At 45.2% G+C, this 19,330-nt stretch overlaps 1 protein-coding gene across 2 annotated transcripts in view; it reads right to left on the bottom strand.

The window, feature by feature from the left end:
* Window positions 1–19,330, bottom strand: part of LOC135041287 (E3 ubiquitin-protein ligase makorin-2-like) — a 315,422-nt gene that overhangs the window by 19,561 nt on the left and 276,531 nt on the right. For both annotated transcript variants that reach the window (XM_063954927.1, XM_063954926.1), the window contains one exon: window positions 4,367–4,505. In XM_063954927.1, the coding sequence (XP_063810997.1) occupies window positions 4,367–4,505 (139 nt within the window). The remainder of the gene's footprint in view (window positions 1–4,366; window positions 4,506–19,330) is intronic.

The raw sequence follows: 19,330 nt of genomic DNA, 5'->3' as shown, positions 1-19,330 counted from the left end.
CTGAAATACTACTTGAATGAAACAGGGATCCACCTGTGAGCGAGCCCACTGATCGCTGAAATTTTTGAGACGGCCCCCCACCGTACCTGGCTACACCTGTGGAGCCCCCGCGTCATGCTGTGGACTCAGAGGAAGCGAGAGAAGAATTATGATTCTGGGAACAGGCTGACTGGTGCAGCTTTTTCCCTCTTCCCTTGTCTCTATACAGAAAGGAAGCGCCTTTGACCCGCTTGCTTTTCTGAAGCCGAAAGGACTGTACCTGATAATACAGTGCTTTCTTAGTCTGTGAGGAAAACGGAGGTAAAAATATTTCTTCCCAGCTGTTGCTGCTGATACGAGGTCCCAGAGACCATCCCCAAATAATTCCTCACCCTTATAAAGGCAGAATCTCTATGCGCCTTTTAAAGTCAGCATCACCTGTCCAGTGACAGGTCTCTAATACCCTCCTGACAGAATGGACATTACATTCATTTTGGATGCCAGCCGGCAAAATATCCCTCTGTGCATCCCTCATATATAAGACGACGTCTTTAATATGTTCTCATGTTAGCCAACTAGTATGTTTGACAGGGTCACCGACCACGCTGCAGCAGCACGCTCTGCAGGTGTCAGTCTAGTACCTGAGTGTGTAAATACAGACTTCAGGATAGCCTCCTGCTTTTTATCAACAGGTACCTTCAAAGTGGCCGTTCCTAAAACGGCAGTGCCACCTATTTGACAACCGTGTGAGCGCCTTATCCACCCTAGGGGATATCTCCCAGCGTAACTTATCCTCTGGCGGGAAAAGGTACGCCATCAGTAACTTTTTAGAAATTACCAGTTTCTTATCAGGGGGAACCCACGCTTTTCACACACTTCATTCATTCATCTGATGGGGGAACCAAAAACACTGCCTGCTTTTTCTCCCCAAACATAAAAACCCATTCACAAAGCCCTTTGGGGAGACAGAGAGAGAGTATGCCAGCACACACCAGAGCGCTATATAATGTGGGGATTAACACTATAACTGAGTGAATTTTCCCCCATAGCTGCTTGTATATACAATATTGCGCCTAAATTTAGTGCCCCCCCCTCTCTTTTTAACCCTTTGAGCCTGAAAACTACAGGGGAGAGCCTGGGGAGCTTTCTTCCAGCTGCACTGTGAAGAGAAAATGGCGCCAGTGTGTCTGAGGGAGATAGCTCCGCCCCTTTTCCGCGGCCTATTCTCCCGCTTTTTTCTGGATTCTGGCAGGGGTATTTACCACATATATAGCCTCTGGGGCTATATATTGTGGTATTTTTGCCAGCCAAGGTGTTTTTATTGCTGCTCAGGGCGCCCCCCCCAAGCGCCCTGCACCCTCAGTGACCGGAGTGTGAAGTGTGTATGAGGAGCAATGGCGCACAGCTGCAGTGCTGTGCGCTACCTTGGTGAAGACTGAGGTCTTCTGCCGCCGATTTTCCGGACCTCTTCTTGCTTCTGGCTCTGTAAGGGGGACGGCGGCGCGGCTCCGGGACCGAACACCAAGGACTGGGCCTGCGGTCGATCCCTCTGGAGCTAATGGTGTCCAGTAGCCTAAGAAGCCCAAGCTGGCTGCAAGCAGGCAGGTTCGCTTCTTCTCCCCTTAGTCCCTCGCTGCAGTGAGCCTGTTGCCAGCAGGTCTCACTGAAAATAAAAAACCTAATTCTATACTTTCTTTCTAGAGGCTCAGGAGAGCCCCTAGTGTGCATCCAACCTCGGCCGGGCACAAGATCTAACTGAGGCTTGGAGGAGGGTCATAGTGGGAGGAGCCAGTGCACACCAGGTGACCTAAAGCTTTCTTTAGTTGTGCACAGTCTCCTGCGGAGCCACTATTCCCCATGGTCCTTTCGGAGTTCCCAGCATCCACTAGGACGTCAGAGAAATTGAGGGATTTTAGTTTCAGAATCGGTCTGACCGAGCCATCCGGCTTCAGTACCACGAACAGACTCAAATAAAAACCCTCCCCCTGTTGTGACGGGGGTACCGTGACAATGACTTGATTTTGACACAACTTTAGTATCGCAGTGCATACAACCTCCCTTTCTGGTAGAGAAGCTGGCAAGGCAGATTTGAAAAATCGGTGAGGGGGCACGTCTTGAAACTCTAATTTGTACCCTTGGGTCTACTATTTCTAATATCCTAGGATCCAGGTCCGAGCGAACCCAGACCTGACTGAAGAGTTTGAGACGTGCCCCCACTGGTGCGGACTGCCGCAGAGGAGCCCCAGCGTCATGCGGTGGATTTGGTAGAAGCCGGAGAGGACTTCTGTTCTTGCGCAGGAACATAAGGTAAAAATGACGACTTACCCGCGGTAGCCGTAGATACCAGGTCAGTGAGGGCGTCACCAAACAAGACACTACCGTTAAACGGCAGAGACTCCATAGCCTTCTTCGAGTCAGCATCAGCATTCCATTGATGAATCCACAATGCCCTCCTGGCCGAGACTGTCATGGCATTTGCCCTTGATCCCAAAAGGCCAATATCCCTCGCAGCTTCAGCACATTATCCCTGTCCAGGGTATCTATCTCAGATGACAAGTTATCTGCCCACTTTTCAATAGCGCTACTCACCCATGCCGAAGCAACGGCAGGCCTGAGTAGCGAACCTGTAGTGACAAATGGATTTTAGTGTATTTTCCGGCTTACGATCCGCAGGATCCTTTAGGGCTGCCGTGTCAGGAGATGGAAGCGCCACCTTCTTGGACAGACGCGACAGAGGTCTGTCCACTGTGGGGGTGGACTCCCACTTTTCCCTGTCACCAGAGGGGAACGGATATGCCACTGGAATTCTTTTGGGAACCTGTACCTTCTTGTCAGGATTTTCCCAAGCCTTGTCAAAAAGAGCGTTCAGTTCATGAGATGGAGGAAACGTTACCTCAGGTTTCTTTCCTTTAAACATAGAGACCCTTGTATCAGGAACAGCAGGGTCCTCAGTGATATGTAATACGTCTTGTATTGCCACAATCATGTACTGAATGCTCTTAGCCAGTTTAGGATTCAATCTGGCATCACTATAGTCTACACTGGAATCAGAGTCCATTTCGGTATCTGCTATCTGGGTAAATGTGACCCCGAAGGGGTCTGAGCTTGTGACCATGCATCCTCCATGGATTTCCTCCATGTCTGGTTCTTAGACTCAGATTTATCTAATCTCTTAGTCAACTGAGCCACATTTGCATTCAAAACACTCAACATATTTACCCACTCAGCAGTCGGCAGTGCCGACAGGGTCACTCCCACCGCTTTTTCTGTCCCCACTCCGGCTTCCTCCTGGGAAGAGCACTCCGCCTCAGACATGTCGACACACACGAACCGACACCCACAATCACACTGGGCTATAGGGGACAGACCCACAGCAAAGCCTGTTAGAGAGACCCAGAGGGAGTTTGCCAGCTCACAAACCAGCGCTTATCCCGGTACTGAAACGTTATATACAATGCCTCAGACCTGTTAGCGCCTTTATAATAAAGATCATAGCACCAAATCTACTGTGCCCCCCCCCTCCCCCCGTTTTGCACCCTGTTACTTGTACAGCAGTGTGGAGGTCAGGGCCAGCGTCTCTGCAGCTTCTGTTAAGAGAAAATGGCGCTGGTCAGAGCTGTGGGGGCTACGCCACGCCCCCTCACCGGCGCGCTTCAGTCCCGCTCATTTTAACATTTTTTATATACTGGCGGGGGTCTATATTGAGTGCCTAGGCACTTTTCATATAAGTTTTGACAGTTACTTTCAGGTCCACATGCTGCCCAGGGCGCCCAACCCCCCCCCCCCCCCCCCTGGTAGTGCCGCTGTGTGTTTGGGAGCATGGCGCGCAGCGCGACCGCCGCGCGGTACCTCAAGACCTGAAGTCACTGAAGTCTTAGTTTCTTCTTTTACTCACCCGGCTTCTTTTTTCTGACTCTGCAAGGGGGGGTTACGGCGCTGCTCCGGGAACGAGCAGCTAGGCGTACCAAGTAATCGAACCCTCTGGAGCTAATGGTAGCCTAAGAAGCAGAGCCTTTGAACTCACAGAAGTAGGTCTGCTTCTCTCCCCTCAGTCACTCGAAGAAGGGAGCCTGTTGCCAGCAGAGCTCCCTGAACATAAAAAGCCTAACATAAGTCTTTTTTCAGAGAAACCCAGTAGAGCTCCCCTGTGTGTGACCAGTCTCCCTGGGCACAGAATCTAACTGGAGTCTGGAGGAGGGGGGCATAGAGGGAGGAGCCAGTTCACACCCCTTTTAAAGTCTTAAAGTGCCCATGTCTCCTGCGGATCCCGTCTACACCCCATGGTTCTTGAAGCATCCCCAGCATCCTCTAGGACGTATGAGAAATTAGCCTCTGCAGATCCCTAGCAATCCCTAAATATACGCAAATTGCTATTTGGCACACTCACCAAAGTTGAGGCACTAGATCTTCGCTGATCTCTTCTCCTCCTCCTTCGGTGGCCATTTGGCAAGTCATGAAGATATATGCATTCAGATTTAAAAGGACAATGCCCGTTACCTCGTAAGAAGAAGCGGCAGCGGATCTTACTGTGGGAGAAAATAAGATATAAAAGTATATCAAACCATAAGCCACCAATACATCTAATTTTATAAAATTAGATGAAGGCTAACATAAGCTCTATATAACACTAGAGCTGGGATGGGGAGCCTTCGGCTCTCCAGCTGTTTTAAACTACACATACCAGCATGCCCTGCAACTGTTTTAGCATGGCCAAATAGCAAAACTGTAGCAAGGCATGCTGGTATGTGTACTTCAACAGCTGGAGGACTGAAGGTTCCCCATCCCTGCACTAGAGCTACAGTAAGTATTTCAGGGTAGATCCAAATTGAACCTATAAACTCTAAATCCCTTAGCACACGACTAAATCCCTTAGCACACGTCGTCACTGGGTTTCTCCACCAAGCCCCTCACACTAAGGGGGTATCCAAGTAGCCTGATGCCGTGTCAGCAAATTAAAATAGCCGGTTATTGCGATTAATGACAGATTGTCATTATTGCGGTATCCAATTAGAGGCCATTTTGATCTGCTGAAATTAGACTCCTGATCACACGAAAAAAAACATGGGCTCGGGAATAAGTGCCCGATCCCATGTGTTATCGCGGCTCCAGCATGCCACTTATCACTAATTATGCTTTAGGTGCCTGTGGCACCCAAAGCATAATCCTTGCCAAGTGCTGGCATTGGCAGAAGGAGCACACCGCATCATAGCTAATTGGATAGCCCCCGGTGATACAATAAGCCACAGTCATTGACCGCGGATTAATTGGATATCCCCCTAAATGAATGAATGTGTTAGTGTGGAAGACCATGTGGCTGCCTTACATATCTGTTCTGCTACAGCACCATGTTGTGCTGCCCATGACAGACCTACCTTACGAGTAGAATGAGCAGAGACAGTCTCTCCCAAGACAATAAAAAAAATACCTCACACTAGCGTCCCACTGGATTTGAGGATTGTAAAACTCTGCTAATTGTTAAGCTCTCCGAAACTCATGAATTGAGTTGTTAGTATAGCATCAAGCAGCATGCAGTCACTGAAGTGTTTGCATAATTACCACTGTGCTAGTTCCTGTATTGTGGCAGTCAGGGTTCCTTGCATAAATGCACAGGTGGTGATTGTCCTCAATGGGCCCACGATCTGATGCTATTAAAGAAGCACGGCTGTATGTTTAAGCTGTTCGCTACCTGTACCATACTAGTACTGACTGCCTCCGTTACAGATGTTAGAATCATGCAGGCACCAGCTGATCATCCAGAGCCAGGCCGGGCTGCACCCGCTGCTCTTGAATTTCTGCAGCGTGACCGCAGAATGCTGCACTGGGCAGGTTTCAACAGAAAGCGCTAAGCGGAGAATCTGACAGCAGGAGAACAGACAGGTGGAAGTGGGCTTCATTGTAAGTGATTGCCCCTTTAAAAAAAATAAAAGTCCATTCATCTGGCATCCCGCACAGCCACCGGACTCTGGCGGCATTACATCCCACCGTATATGTTCAAGGAGGAATCAAATGATTTGGCCTTCCCACTAACTAGATCTGCAGACCATCAGTAGTAGTCCAGGTCTGCTGACACTATGTACCACATTGCAGGCTACAACCCACCATTAATGTTAGCTAGTCAATTTGTTGAGTTCATCGTTTCTTATTAAACAGCATACTTCCAACAAGGACATTTAGGTTTTAGAGTTACTGCTCCAGATAAAAAAAAAGACCAAAGAGTCTGTTCAAGACAACTGATTAACAATAAAAAGGAAGGACTGCGTTCATATACTGTACACAAAGTAAATGTCAAACCAGCACCACTACCAAAGAGTCACCAATATATGGATAAAGAAACAATCCTACTTGGGCCCTTAAAATAATATATATATATATATATATATATATATATATATATATATATATATATATATATATATATATATAGCAGCGCAGACGTACTGCACTCACAACCACTTGTAAAAAATGACAACAGCTTGTTTGCTTATAACAACATTTCAAACTCTAATTTGAGTTTTTCTTCAGGTTAACATACAGAACATATAACCAACTCACCTTAAATCCCCTCTAACAAACATACTGCAGCCCAGTGATTGGTGGCGCTCCCGGGCCTGGGAGTCCCGGCCCGAGTCTATGTCGCCGACAAATGACGTCACCGCGTATGAACGCGGCGCACGTCGTACAAACAGCTCATCGTCCCAGCTCTCTAGTGAGAACACAGCGTGATGTTACTATAGCAACCTTGTAATACAAGGCGCTTTAGCCATAATGTTACTGACATCCCAGCATAGTGATATCACATTAATAAATTGACAATTATAGACACACATACATTTTACATCGGAAGGCATATAGGTATATTACAATATTAATTCTCGTCCAAAACATGAACAAATATACATTGTGGATAAATAGAATGAATCCTAATATACAATTAGAGACTGAGCACAGCTTGGTCATAATCAAGTTCAATACTCACAGACCACTTAATACCGTTATCCAGGTCAAAACAAATAGTGTCAAATTGGCAATAAAATCTTACTACACCATCAAAGATCATCAACATTAAGGTCAAACATTTGCCAGAACACTCAATTAAAAAGAGCTTACAACTATTTAACCACATTAGACCTGTATTAATAAAGGTAAACAAACATGAGGAAACCCCCCCAAAAGAGACAACAGGCTACTACTATATTTAACTGTAGTTCAAAAAAGACTGTCAAACCAATCCCCACTAGTATAGATTAAGGCTATCACACATCCTAGCCTTACATAAAGCTGGAAATGAATTAATCTCATTGAGGCCCCTTGGATGGACCACATCAAGTCTGTGGATCCACTCTGTCTCCCGTTTAAGAAGTCTCAAATTACGATCCCCACCTCTACGGTCAGCGGGGATGTGATCTATCATTCTATATTTGAGACTATTGAGAGGGTGGCGTGCTTCTACAAAATTACGTGCCACCGGTTGCTCACTGGTACCTTTATTAAGGGCTAACCGGATAGACGAGCGGTGTGCTGCCATCCGCTCCTTAAATTTGCGTTGAGTCTTCCCTACATATGATAACCCACAAGGGCAAATCAGTTGGTAGATCACGTGTGCTCTCACATGTGAGGTAGTGTCTAATTTTATATTGCGTGCCCAAGTGAGGGTGACAAAAGGTATCTCCTGAAATCATGAAGTTGCTTGTCGTACATGGACATTTAAAGCAACCTTTACGGATAGAAGAAAGGAAGTGTTGCTTAGTATTTACATCAACAGTGGAGATATCCGTTTTAACTAATAAATCCCGCAAGTTTTTAGATCGGGAATAACAGGTTCTACGGGTGCTATCTTTGAGGCCAGTCTCAACATCAGAGGAAACAACCGGCCACAATTTCTTAGATACTGAATTAATCACTGGAGAAGCCGTATTGTACCTATTAACCCAATTAAATTTATTTTGATTAATTTTGGATCCTTGTTTTTGTAATAAAGAGGCTCTATTCAAAGACATTGCTCTATATTTTGCACTGACTAAATCACGCAGAAAATAGCCCCTTTGTAGAATTTTTTTTATCAGATCATCAATTTGAACTAAAGCAACATTGTCATTACTATTAATCCTTCTAATCCATAACATCTGTGAGAATGGAAGACTCTTTAACATGTACTGGATGACAACTCTGGAAATGTAAAATCTTATTTCTATCTGTCTCCTTTGTGTACACAGTGGTAGATAAATTACCATCATCATTGATAATTTTTACATCAAGAAACGGAATCTCATGCTGACTCATCATAAATGTCAACTTCACCGGGGAATCAGAGCAATTATGTGACATTATCAATTCTTCCAACTCAACTTTTGAACCAATCCAAATCAGAAACAGAGTCTATAAATCTAGTATAGAACAAGACTTTAGACGAAATAACAGGATCATCAAAAAATAATTTTTGTTCGACACCAAACAAATGAATTAGCATAGCTAGGGGCCACAGAGGACCCCATAGCACAGCCTGTGGATTGTAAATAAATTTTGTTGTCGAACAAAAAAAAAAAAGGTTGCAAGTCAACACAATTTCCAACAAGTTGAGCAAAATCTCAATATGGGAGATGTCATACTCCCCTTGGGACATCAGAAGCCTCCTAACAGCACTCACCCCCTCATCATGAGGGATTATTGTGTATAAAGTAGACACATCTGCTGTGACCAGCCATGCACCCGTAGGAATAGTACCAAGTATTAGCAATTTATTAAGTAGAGCAGTAGTGTCTAGCAAAAAGTGTTCATGTCTCTGTACTAGTGGTTGTACAATAGAATCCAAAAATATGGACGTTGGTTGTAAAAGAGACACCCGTGCGGACACAATTGGGCGTCCTGGTGGTGGTAACACCCCTTTGTGCACTTTCGGGAGTGTATATAGAACAGGTAGAATGGGATGTTTCGGTAACAAGATAGAATCTTCTCATCAATAATATGTGCGTCCAATGCTAAGAGCAATGCATCTCGTAGTTTCTTTTGAACTTGAGCAGTGGGATCCCCACTCAGTAGTTGGTACACTGACTTGTCGCTCAATTGACGTATAATTTCATCGCGATAGTCACATAAATCCTGCAGCACAATTCCGCCACCTTTATCCGCCGGGCAGATGATCAATTGATCATTTTGTGACAGATTTAATAGCCTTTTTCAAGAGCAGTCATACTTGAATGTTGGCGCGGAAGCTTTTTGACATTTAACGGAGTTTCAGCCTCAATCATGCGCATGAACGTTCTAATTGATGCATTGATTGAAGGTGGATCAAACAGATTTTTCCTGGACTTTTTTTTAAATTGTGGTGGAATTACCATAGCGTCCATATTGCTCACATTGGACTCAGACTTGTGAAAAAAATCCTTGATTTTCAATTGTCTATACAGGCAATGTTTTTCAATTTTTCAACCACTAGTACAGAGACATGAAAACTTTTTGCTAGACACTACTGCTCTACTTAATAAATTGCTACTACTTGGTACTATTCCTACGGGTGCATGGCTGGTCACAGCAGATGTGTCTAGTTTATACACAATAATCCCTCATGATGAGGGGGTGAGTGCTGTTAGGAGGCTTCGGATGTCCCAAGGGGAGTATGACATCTCCCATATTGATATTTTGCTCAACTTGTTGGAAATTGTGTTAACTTGCAACTTTTTTTTTGTTCGACAACAACATTTATTTACAATCCACAGGCTGTGCTATGGGGTCCTCTGTGGCCCCTAGCTACGCTAATTCATTTATGTTTGGTGTCGAACAAAAATTATTTTTTGATGATCCTGTTATTTCGTCTAAAGTCTTGTTCTATACTAGATTTATAGACTATTTGTTTCTGATTTGGATTGGTTCAAAAGTGGAGTTGGAAGAATTGATATGGTCACATAATTGCTCTGATTCCCCGATGAAGTTGACATTTATGATGAGTCAGCATGAGATTCCGTTTCTTGATGTAAAAATTATCAATGATAATGGTAATTTATCTACCACTGTGTACACAAAGGAGACAGATAGAAATACGATTTTACATTTCCAGAGTGGTCATCCAATACATGTTAAAAAGTCTTCCATTCTCACAGATGTTACGGATTAGAAGGATTAATAGTAATGACAATGTTGCTTTAGTTCAAATTGATGATCTGATAAAAAAATTCTACAAAGGGGCTATTTTCTGCGTAATTTAGTCAGTGCAAAAGATAGAGCAATGTCTTTGACTAGAGCCTCTTTATTACAAAAACAAGGATCCAAAATTAATCAAAATAAATTTAATTGGGTTAATAGGTACAATACGGCTTCTCCAGTGATTAATTCAGTATCTAAGAAATTGTGGCCGGTTGTTTCCTCTGATGTTGAGACTGGCCTCAAAGATAGCACCCTTAGAACCCGTTATTCCCGATCTAAAAACTTGCGGGATTTATTAGTTAAAACCGATATCTCCACTGTTGATGTAAATACTAAGCAACACTTCCTTTCTTCTATCCGTAAAGGTTGCTTTAAATGTCCATGTACGACATGCAACTTCATGATTTCAGGAGATACCTTTTGTCACCCTCACTTGGGCACGCAATATAAAATTAGACACCTCACATGTGAGAGCACACATGTGATCTACCAACTGATTTGCCCTTGTGGGTTATCATATGTAGGGAAGACTCAACGCAAATTTAAGGAGCGGATGACAGCACACCGCTCGTCTATCCGGTTAGCCCTTAATAAAGGTACCAGTGAGCAACCGGTGGCACGTCATTTTGTAGAAGCACGCTACCCTCTCAATAGTCTCAAATATAGAATGATAGATCACATCCCCGCTGACCGTAGAGGTGGGGATCATAATTTGAGACTTCTTAAATGGGAGACAGAGTGAATCCACAGACTTGATGTGGTCCATCCAAGGGGCATCAATGAGATTAATTAATTTCCAGCTTTATGTAAGGCTAGGATGTGTGATAGCCTTAATCTATACTAGTGGGGATTGGTTTGACAGTCTTTTTTGAACTACAGTTAAATATAGTAGTAGCCTGTTGTCTCTTTTGGGGGGGTTTCCTCATGTTGGTTTACCTTTATTAATACAGGTCTAATGTGGTTAAATAGTTGTAAGCTCTTTTTAATTAATGAGTGTTCTGGCAAATGTTTGACCTTAATGTTGATGATCTTTGATGGTGTAGTAAGATTTTATTGCCAATTTGACACTATTTGTTTTGACCTGGATAACGGTATTAAGTGGTCTGTGAGTATTGAACTTGATTATGACCAAGCTGTGCTCAGTCTCTAATTGTATATTAGGATTCATTCTATTTATCCACAATGCATATTTGTTCATGTTTTGGAAGAGAATTAATATTGTAATATACCTATATGCCTTCCGATGTAAAATGTATGTGTGTCTATAATTGTCAATTTATTAATGTGATATCATTATGGCTAAAGCGCCTTGTATTACAAGGTTGCTATAGTAACATCACGCTGTGTTCTCACTAGAGAGCTGGGACGATGAGCTGTTTGTACGACGTGCGCCGCGTTCATACGCGGTGACGTCATTTGTCGGCGACAGAGACTCGGGCCGGGACTCCCAGGCCCGGGAGCGCCACCAATCACTGGGCTGCAGTATGTTTGTTAGAGGGGATTTAAGGCGAGTTGGTTATATGTTCTGTATGTTAACCTGAAGAAAAACTCAAATTAGAGTTTGAAACGTTGTTATAAGCAAACAAGCTGTTGTCATTTTTTACAAGTGGTTGTGAGTGCCGTACGTCTGCGCTGCTATACTTTCCTTGTGTAAGGGCACCAAACCCAGCTGCTGTTACCTCGTGGAGTGCCGGGCTTCCTGCAATCTATATATATATATCTATCTATATATCTATCTATATATCTATATATATTTAATCACTTCTGTAACTTAAATCGATAGTGATTGTACTGTAGCAGTTAATGTTTGTGCCTACTCTAAAGAAAATCTGTAGTAAAGTTAAATGTTCCCAAAAGGTCCTCTTTCCCCCATCAACTGTGTACACTGAATATAATCATGGATAAAATGCCTAAATAATCTCTGAAATGTGTTTACCTGAATATGCCCGGGTATCATCCGTTGTTTTATGGGATTTTATTAACGCGGAAGATTGGTTGCCTCAATAAATTAATGAGTACTTTTCCCACTTCATTGCCATAGAGGTAGAACCAATAATTGCGTTGAAAAGGCAAAATATTCATTATGGTAAGAACTTACTGTTGGTAACGTTATTTCTCCTAAATCCACAGGATCCACATGATAACATTGGGATATGATGACGTGACAGCAGATTTGCACCAAATGGTCAAAGATTTCGGTCTCCCAGCATGCAACGGGCCCATCCATATATCCCCGCCTCCTGGATCAGACAAATCAGTTTTTCCAAAGCTCAAGGCAGGAGCATCATAAAGAGCCCTAATCAGGCGAGAACACCACACATGCACATCCTTCCATACAAGGACGAGTTTAGTTAATGAAAGGATCCTCAAATCAGGTGCGTCAGGGTGGGATCCCTGTGGATCCTATGGACTTAAGGGGGGTACTAACGGAGCGATATTCTAAGCAATCTGACTAGATTGCTTAGAATATAAACCTGATCGCTCCGTGTGTACCCCTTACAGCGATAGCGATGCGCAGCCCCGCGCATCGCTATCGCTGCTGCTAGATTGGCCTGCCGTGCAGTGGGTGAAGTGAGCGCCCCCCCGTCTCCCCCCGCACGCTCAGCATACATCGCTCTGTGCTGAGCGGCTGGAGAGATGTGTGCTGAGCGGTTCGCTCAGCACACATCTCTCCCCGCATGTAAGCGTTAACACTCAGTCAGGCACAGATGGCCTGACAGAAGCCGCAAAGCTGTTCTCGCTTCCCTCTCCGCCAAGGGGCCTTTCCCTCCTAGTACCTTCTTATTTCTAGGTCAGTTCTCCTGCCGCCTGCGTGGAGTGCAGTAGTGACCCTCCAGGACTCTCAGGCACACTGCGTCCACACATAGTTTTTCCTTTTATTCTCATCTATAGTTTATTTTGCTAATTTTATGAATGAAAATTACAAAGGTTGTGGATATTTTGCAGAAATATGTAGGTTTATCCAGGGTGGCCTCTCAAGCACACTGCACCCAAACTTATACTTGCGTTCTCTTTTTTGCTTCAGATTTTCTGCTGAAATGGCCCGTGAAACCTACGATTTCTCTTTGTACGTCTTAATGAAGGTCACTGATCACTTTAAGAGTATTGGAACTGAGTTAATTAGGTGCTAATGACCATTTTCTAACAGACGTTTGACAGGTGCACTGCGCCTGAACCCGGAAGTCCCAGAGCTGCGCCTGACGGAGGGTTAATAGCGTAACCTATCCCTGTTACAGAATTTGGCAATATCCGCTGAGCTACACTGGATAATGTCTGTGCAAAAAATAGCCCACAGGGGGTCCACTTGCACCTGTGTCTTGCTTGGATTTTTCAAGAGACTTTGGTGAAAGCTAGAACAATTTGCACACAAATCATTCTGAACCAGATCCTGAGAGGTTAATCCAGCTTTGCAAGACAAAGACATAAGTGTTGGTACTGCTGTGAGTGTATTTTCCTCACCCTTTGCCGCTCTTAGACATGATAAACAAAATCACACACCTTTACAGTGTTAACTACACAATTTGTGACTAATCACTTTAAATTGTGTTAAACTGACATACAATCCGACCCTACCCTGCTTTGGACCAGCATTGAGGATCGAAATACACAGAAAACTGACAGAATTATAGTAAAGGCAGCAATCAGTCACAAGTTATACATTAGTATAAGCAATATGAGCACATAATCAACTACAAAATACATTGCAAGTATGTAGAAGAACATATTACTGCATAAACTTAGACAGGAGTTTTAAAACTTATTCAGTCGCACAGCGAAAGAAACAGCAGCAATATGTATCAAACTCATATGCATCAGGCACTTATCCAACTATTCGTGCACAAAGGTAGACAGAGACTTAGTGCTGTATCAACCGGATCAGGAAAGTGGGATACAGGGAGACTTCAATCAGCGTCCAGGATTGATCAATTACGTTAGCGAACGCCGAGTGGATCCAGATGTTAATAGTGTACACACTCGCCCAGTGAACACAGGCGCCCAAGTGAACACTGACGCACCAGTCACACAGCTGCCTATGCCGCGACTGGGTCCTTTTATATACGCAGCATCTCAGACAGAAGCGGGAACTCTGTTCATGGCAGGAAACTCGGAGTAAACTGATTATGAACCGGGGGGAGGGATGACCAAGGGAGCGTCCGAGTCCCCACTGCTGTCAACCCTAGGGATCATGGCCTCCCACTCCCCTCCCCCGTCCCCTGGAGCCTATGATCCCTAGGGCCTAGTGCAGGTGCACCCTAGGTGGCAGCCGCATCAGCGACTGTTTGGTAGTCTCCTCCAAAACAGTTCGGCTGTGTCCGTGTTCCCCTTCTAAGCAGAACCGATGCCTTACCTTCTTCCCGTGCTCCGGCCACAGCCTGGTAACGTCTGCTGGACTTGCTAGTACATCAGACACAGACACCCACTGAAACAGCACTGTACTCATGGGTAAGCGTTGTCGCAACGCAACTCTTTTCCAAGGTACATATAAGACGCTTTTTAGAAAGATCGCGCAAAAAAATATGACCATAAAAATAAAATAAAAAAGCTTCTGGCTGCTAAAAAAACCCAGCAGCCCTCTTGACCATGGTCAGGCTCCTGCCGCACCAAACAAAAAACTGATTTGCCTGAGCCAGGAGGCGGGGATATATGGACGGGCCCGATACATGCTTTGAGGCCGAATGCTTTGACCAATTGGTGCAAATCCGCTGTCTCATCATACCCCAATGTTATCCTGTGGATAACATGTGGACCCTGCTGGAGAACCAGTCTCTTATCTGGGTTAGAAGTTTGGCAAACACTAACTTACATAAAAAAAAAATCAAATCATCTTTCGTAATAGGAGTACATGTTTGTTTATAGGCTTTATCAGCTACAGTAAGAGCGTTGCAATTGTACATAGGATGTTGTCACATCTTTGGAATGTTTTACAAACATAACCCCTCTAATTACTAATTTAGAGGCCTGCATTTCAAAATTTCAAAGAGTTAAATTAGTTGGAAATCTCCACTGGTGGTAAATACCACGATCTTAGGTTAGAGGAAGAACCAAATCAGGGTATGATCTATAATACAGATATCTTCTATAGCCGAATCTGAAATTGTAGTCAGCCTGTGTGGCCGGGAGTAGCATAAGTTGGGAACAATTAGGGGAAAAATCCGTAACGGGCTTTGGTCACTTCAAAAGAAAAATCTTGGAATATTAAAAATTTGGAGTCATTCCAGGCAAAGTCACTGATATCGAGATGCCATCCATATGGTTACTTTGTGCACATATTTAAGGCATCGAAAGATTACCACACGTGGATGTGCACTATTTTGGTCACACATCGCTCTAATTCGGTGGGCCTGCTCCATGACCAAATGCTTGCATTCCCCAAATCTCAAGCCGTTTTTAAGAAGTTGCACAATGCCAGACCTTTCAATGACCCTGGAGACCTACCACCCTCAGGTTATTATGCCTAGTAGGATTTTCCAGATCAGATATGAATCCTTTTGAAAGTGTGTAGTTGGATATTTAACTTATTGTAGGTCATGTAAATTAGTCTCTACTTTGAGTGTTGAGACCTGCTGAATGGCCTGTGTAAGTTGCTCAGCCTGCTCCATCAGTAAAAGGTTTTGCATCTTCTTTAATCGCTTGAAACGGCACAGAATGTGTGATGGGCGTATCTGCATCCACTATGAGGGACACTAGGTCCAGTGCAGAGGAGAGTCAGGGGCCATGCGGCACATGTGACGCGCGGCCCCCATATTGGAATTACAGGCCTTTCCAGGTTCAACACGCTGTGTCTTCGGCAGCATGGACGGGGTAAGAAACCGGTCCATAAAGCACTGTGGGGGTTCAGCAGTGAGGTCGGAGCGGCGGCGTGAGCCTCGAAGCCCTGAACTGGCAATTATAAAATAGTGTAGCTGCAGGGGAAGTGTAGCTCCACTACAAAGATCTTTAATGTAACACAAAAAGGTAGAAATTAAACCAAAACATCCAATAAAAAAAATAAGATTTTACTCACCGGTAAATCTATTTCTCGTAGTCCGTAGTGGATGCTGGGACTCCGTAAGGACCATGGGGATTAGCGGCTCCGCAGGATACTGGGCACAACTAAAGAAAGCTTTAGGACTACCTGGTGTGCACTGGCTCCTCCCACTAAGACCCTCCTCCAGACCTCAGTTAGGATACTGTGCCCGGAAGAGCTGACACAATAAGGAAGGATTTTTGAATCCCGGGTAAGACTCATACCAGCCACACCAATCACACCGTATAACTCGTGATACTATACCCAGTTAACAGTATGAAATATAACTGAGCCTCAACAGATGGCTCAACAATAACCCTTTAGTTAAGCAATAACTATAAACAAGTATTGCAGACAATCCGCACTTGGGATGGGCGCCCAGCATCCACTACGGACTACGAGAAATAGATTTATCGGTGAGTAAAATCTTATTTTCTCTGACGTCCTAAGTGGATGCTGGGACTCCGTAAGGACCATGGGGATTATACCAAAGCTCCCAAACGGGCGGGAGAGTGCGGATGACTCTGCAGCACCGAATGAGCAACCTCTAGGTCCTCCTCAGCCAGGGTATCAAACTTGTAGACTCTTGCAAAAGTGTTTGAACCCGACCAAGTAACAGCTCGGCAAAAGTTGTAAAGCCGAGACCCCTCGGGCAGCCGCCCAAGAAGAGCCCCTTTCCTCGTGGAATGGGCTTTTACAGATTTAGGGTGCGGCAGTCCAGCCGCAGCATGTGCAAGTTGAATCGTGCTACAGATCCAGCGAGCAATAGTCTGCTTAGAAGCAGGAGCACCCAGCTTGTTGGGTGCATACAGGATAAATAGCGAGTCAGTTTTCCTGACTCCAGCCGTCCTGGAAACATATACTTTTCAGGGCCCTGACTACGTCCAGTAACTTGGAATCCTCCAAGTCCCAAGTAGCCGCAGGCACCACAACAGGTTGGATCACATGAAAAACTGATACCACCTTAGGAAGGAATTGGGAACGAGTCCTCAATTCCGCCTTAGCCATATAAAATACAGATAAGGGCTTTTGTATGACAAAGCCGCCAATTCTGATACACGCCTGGCTGACGCCAAGGCCCACAGCATGACCACTTTCCACGTGAGGTATTGTAGCTCCACGGATTTAAGTGGCTCAACCCAATGCGACTTCAGGAAATCCAACACCACGTTGAGATCCCACGGTGCCACTTGAGGCACAAACGGGGGCTGACTATGCAGCACTCCCTTAACAAAAGTTTGAACTTCAGGCAGTGAAGCCAGTTCTATTTTGGATGAAAATTGATAGAGCCGAAATCTGGACCTTAATGGAACCCAATTTTAGGCCCATAGTCACCTCTGACTGTAGGAAGTGCAGAAATCGACCTAGCTGAAATTTCTCCTTTGGGGCCTTCCTGGCCTCACAGCATGCAACATATTTCCGCCATATGCGGTGATAATGGTTTGCGTTCACTTCTGTCCTAGCTTTAAATAGCGTAGGGATAACTTCCTCCGGAATGCCCTTTTTCTTCAGGATCTGGCGTTCAACCGCCAGGCCGTCAAACGCAGCCGCGGTACGTCTTGGAACAGACAGGCCCCCTGCTGCAGCAGGTCCTGTCTGAGCGGCAGAGGCCATGGGTCCTCAGATCATTTCTTGGAGTTCTGGGTACCAAGTTCTTTTTGGCCAACCCGGAACAATGAGTATAGTTCTTACTCCTCTCATTATTCTCATTACCCTGGGTAAGAGAGGCAGAGAAGGGAACACATAGACCGACTGGTACACCCACGGTGTTACCAGAGCATCCACAGCTATCGCCTGAGGGTCCCTTGACATGGCGCAATATCTTTGTAGCTGTTTGTTGAGGCGGAACGCCATTATGTCCACCTGTGGCCTTTCCCAACGGTGTACAATCATTTGGAAGACTTCTGGATGAAGACCCCACTCTCCCGGGTGGAGGTCGTGTCTTCTGAGAAAGTCTGCTTCTCAGTTGTCCACTCCGGGAATGAACACTGCTGACAGTGCTAACACATGATTTTCCGCCCATCGGAGAATCCTTGTGGCTTCTGCCATCGCCATCCTGCTTCTTGTGCCGCCCTGTCGGTTTACATGAGCGACCGCCGTGATGTTGTCTGACTGGATCAGCACCGGCCGGTGTTGAAGCAGGGGTCTAGCCTGACTTAGGGCATTGTAAATGGCCCTTAGTTCCAGAATATTTATGTGTAGGGAAGTCTCCTGACTTTTCCATAGCCCTTGGAAGTTTCTTCCCTGTGTGACTGCCTCCCAGCCTCGAAGGCTGGCATCCGTGGTCACCAGGACCCAGTCCTGTATGCCGAATCTGCGGCCCCCTAGAAGATGAGCACTCTGCAGCCACAACAACAGCGACACCCTGGCCCTTGGAGACAGGGTTATCCGCCGATGCATCTGAAGATGCGACCCGGACCACTTGTCCCACTGGAAGATCCTTGCATGGAACCTGGCGAATGGAATTTCTTCGTAAGAAGCTACCATCTTTCCCAGGGCTCGCGTGCATTGATGCACCGACATCTGTATCTGTATTAGGAGGTCTCTGTCTAGAGACGACAACTCCTTGGACTTCTCCTCCAGGAGAAACCCTTTTTATCCTGTTCTGTGTTCAGAACCATACCCAGGAACAGTAGACGCATCGTAGGAACCAGCTGCGACTTTGGAATATTCAGAAACCAGCCGTGCTGTTGTAGCACTTCCCGAGATAGTGCTACTCCGACGAACAACTGCTCCCTGGACCTCGCCTTTATAAGGAGATCGTCCAAGTACGGGATAATTATTTCGGCCATTACCTTGGTAAATAACCTCGGTGCCGGGGACAGACCAACGGCAACGTCTGGAATTGGTAATGACAATCCTGTACCACAATTTTGAGGTACTCCTGGTGAAGAGGGTAAATAGGGACATGCAGGTAAGCATCCTTGATGTCCATTGATACCCTGAAATTCTCCAGGCTTGCAATAATCGCCCTGAGCGATTCCATTTTGAACTTGAACCTTCGTATATAAGTGTTCAAGGCTTTCAATTTTAGAATGGGTCTCACCGAACCGTCTGGTTTCGGTACCACAACATTTTAGAATAGTAACCCCCGCCTTGTTGAAGGAGGGGTACCTTGATTTCACCTGCTGGAAGTACAGCTTGTGAATTGCCGCCAGTACTACCTTTCTCCGAGGCAGCAGGCAAGGCTGATGTGAGGTAACTGCG

Source organism: Pseudophryne corroboree, chromosome 2 (genome assembly GCF_028390025.1).
Source record: "Pseudophryne corroboree isolate aPseCor3 chromosome 2, aPseCor3.hap2, whole genome shotgun sequence".
NCBI lineage: Eukaryota > Metazoa > Chordata > Amphibia > Anura > Myobatrachidae > Pseudophryne > Pseudophryne corroboree.
The sequence above is the reverse complement of the archived record's forward strand: the minus strand, read 5'-3'. Positions and strand labels throughout refer to the sequence as shown.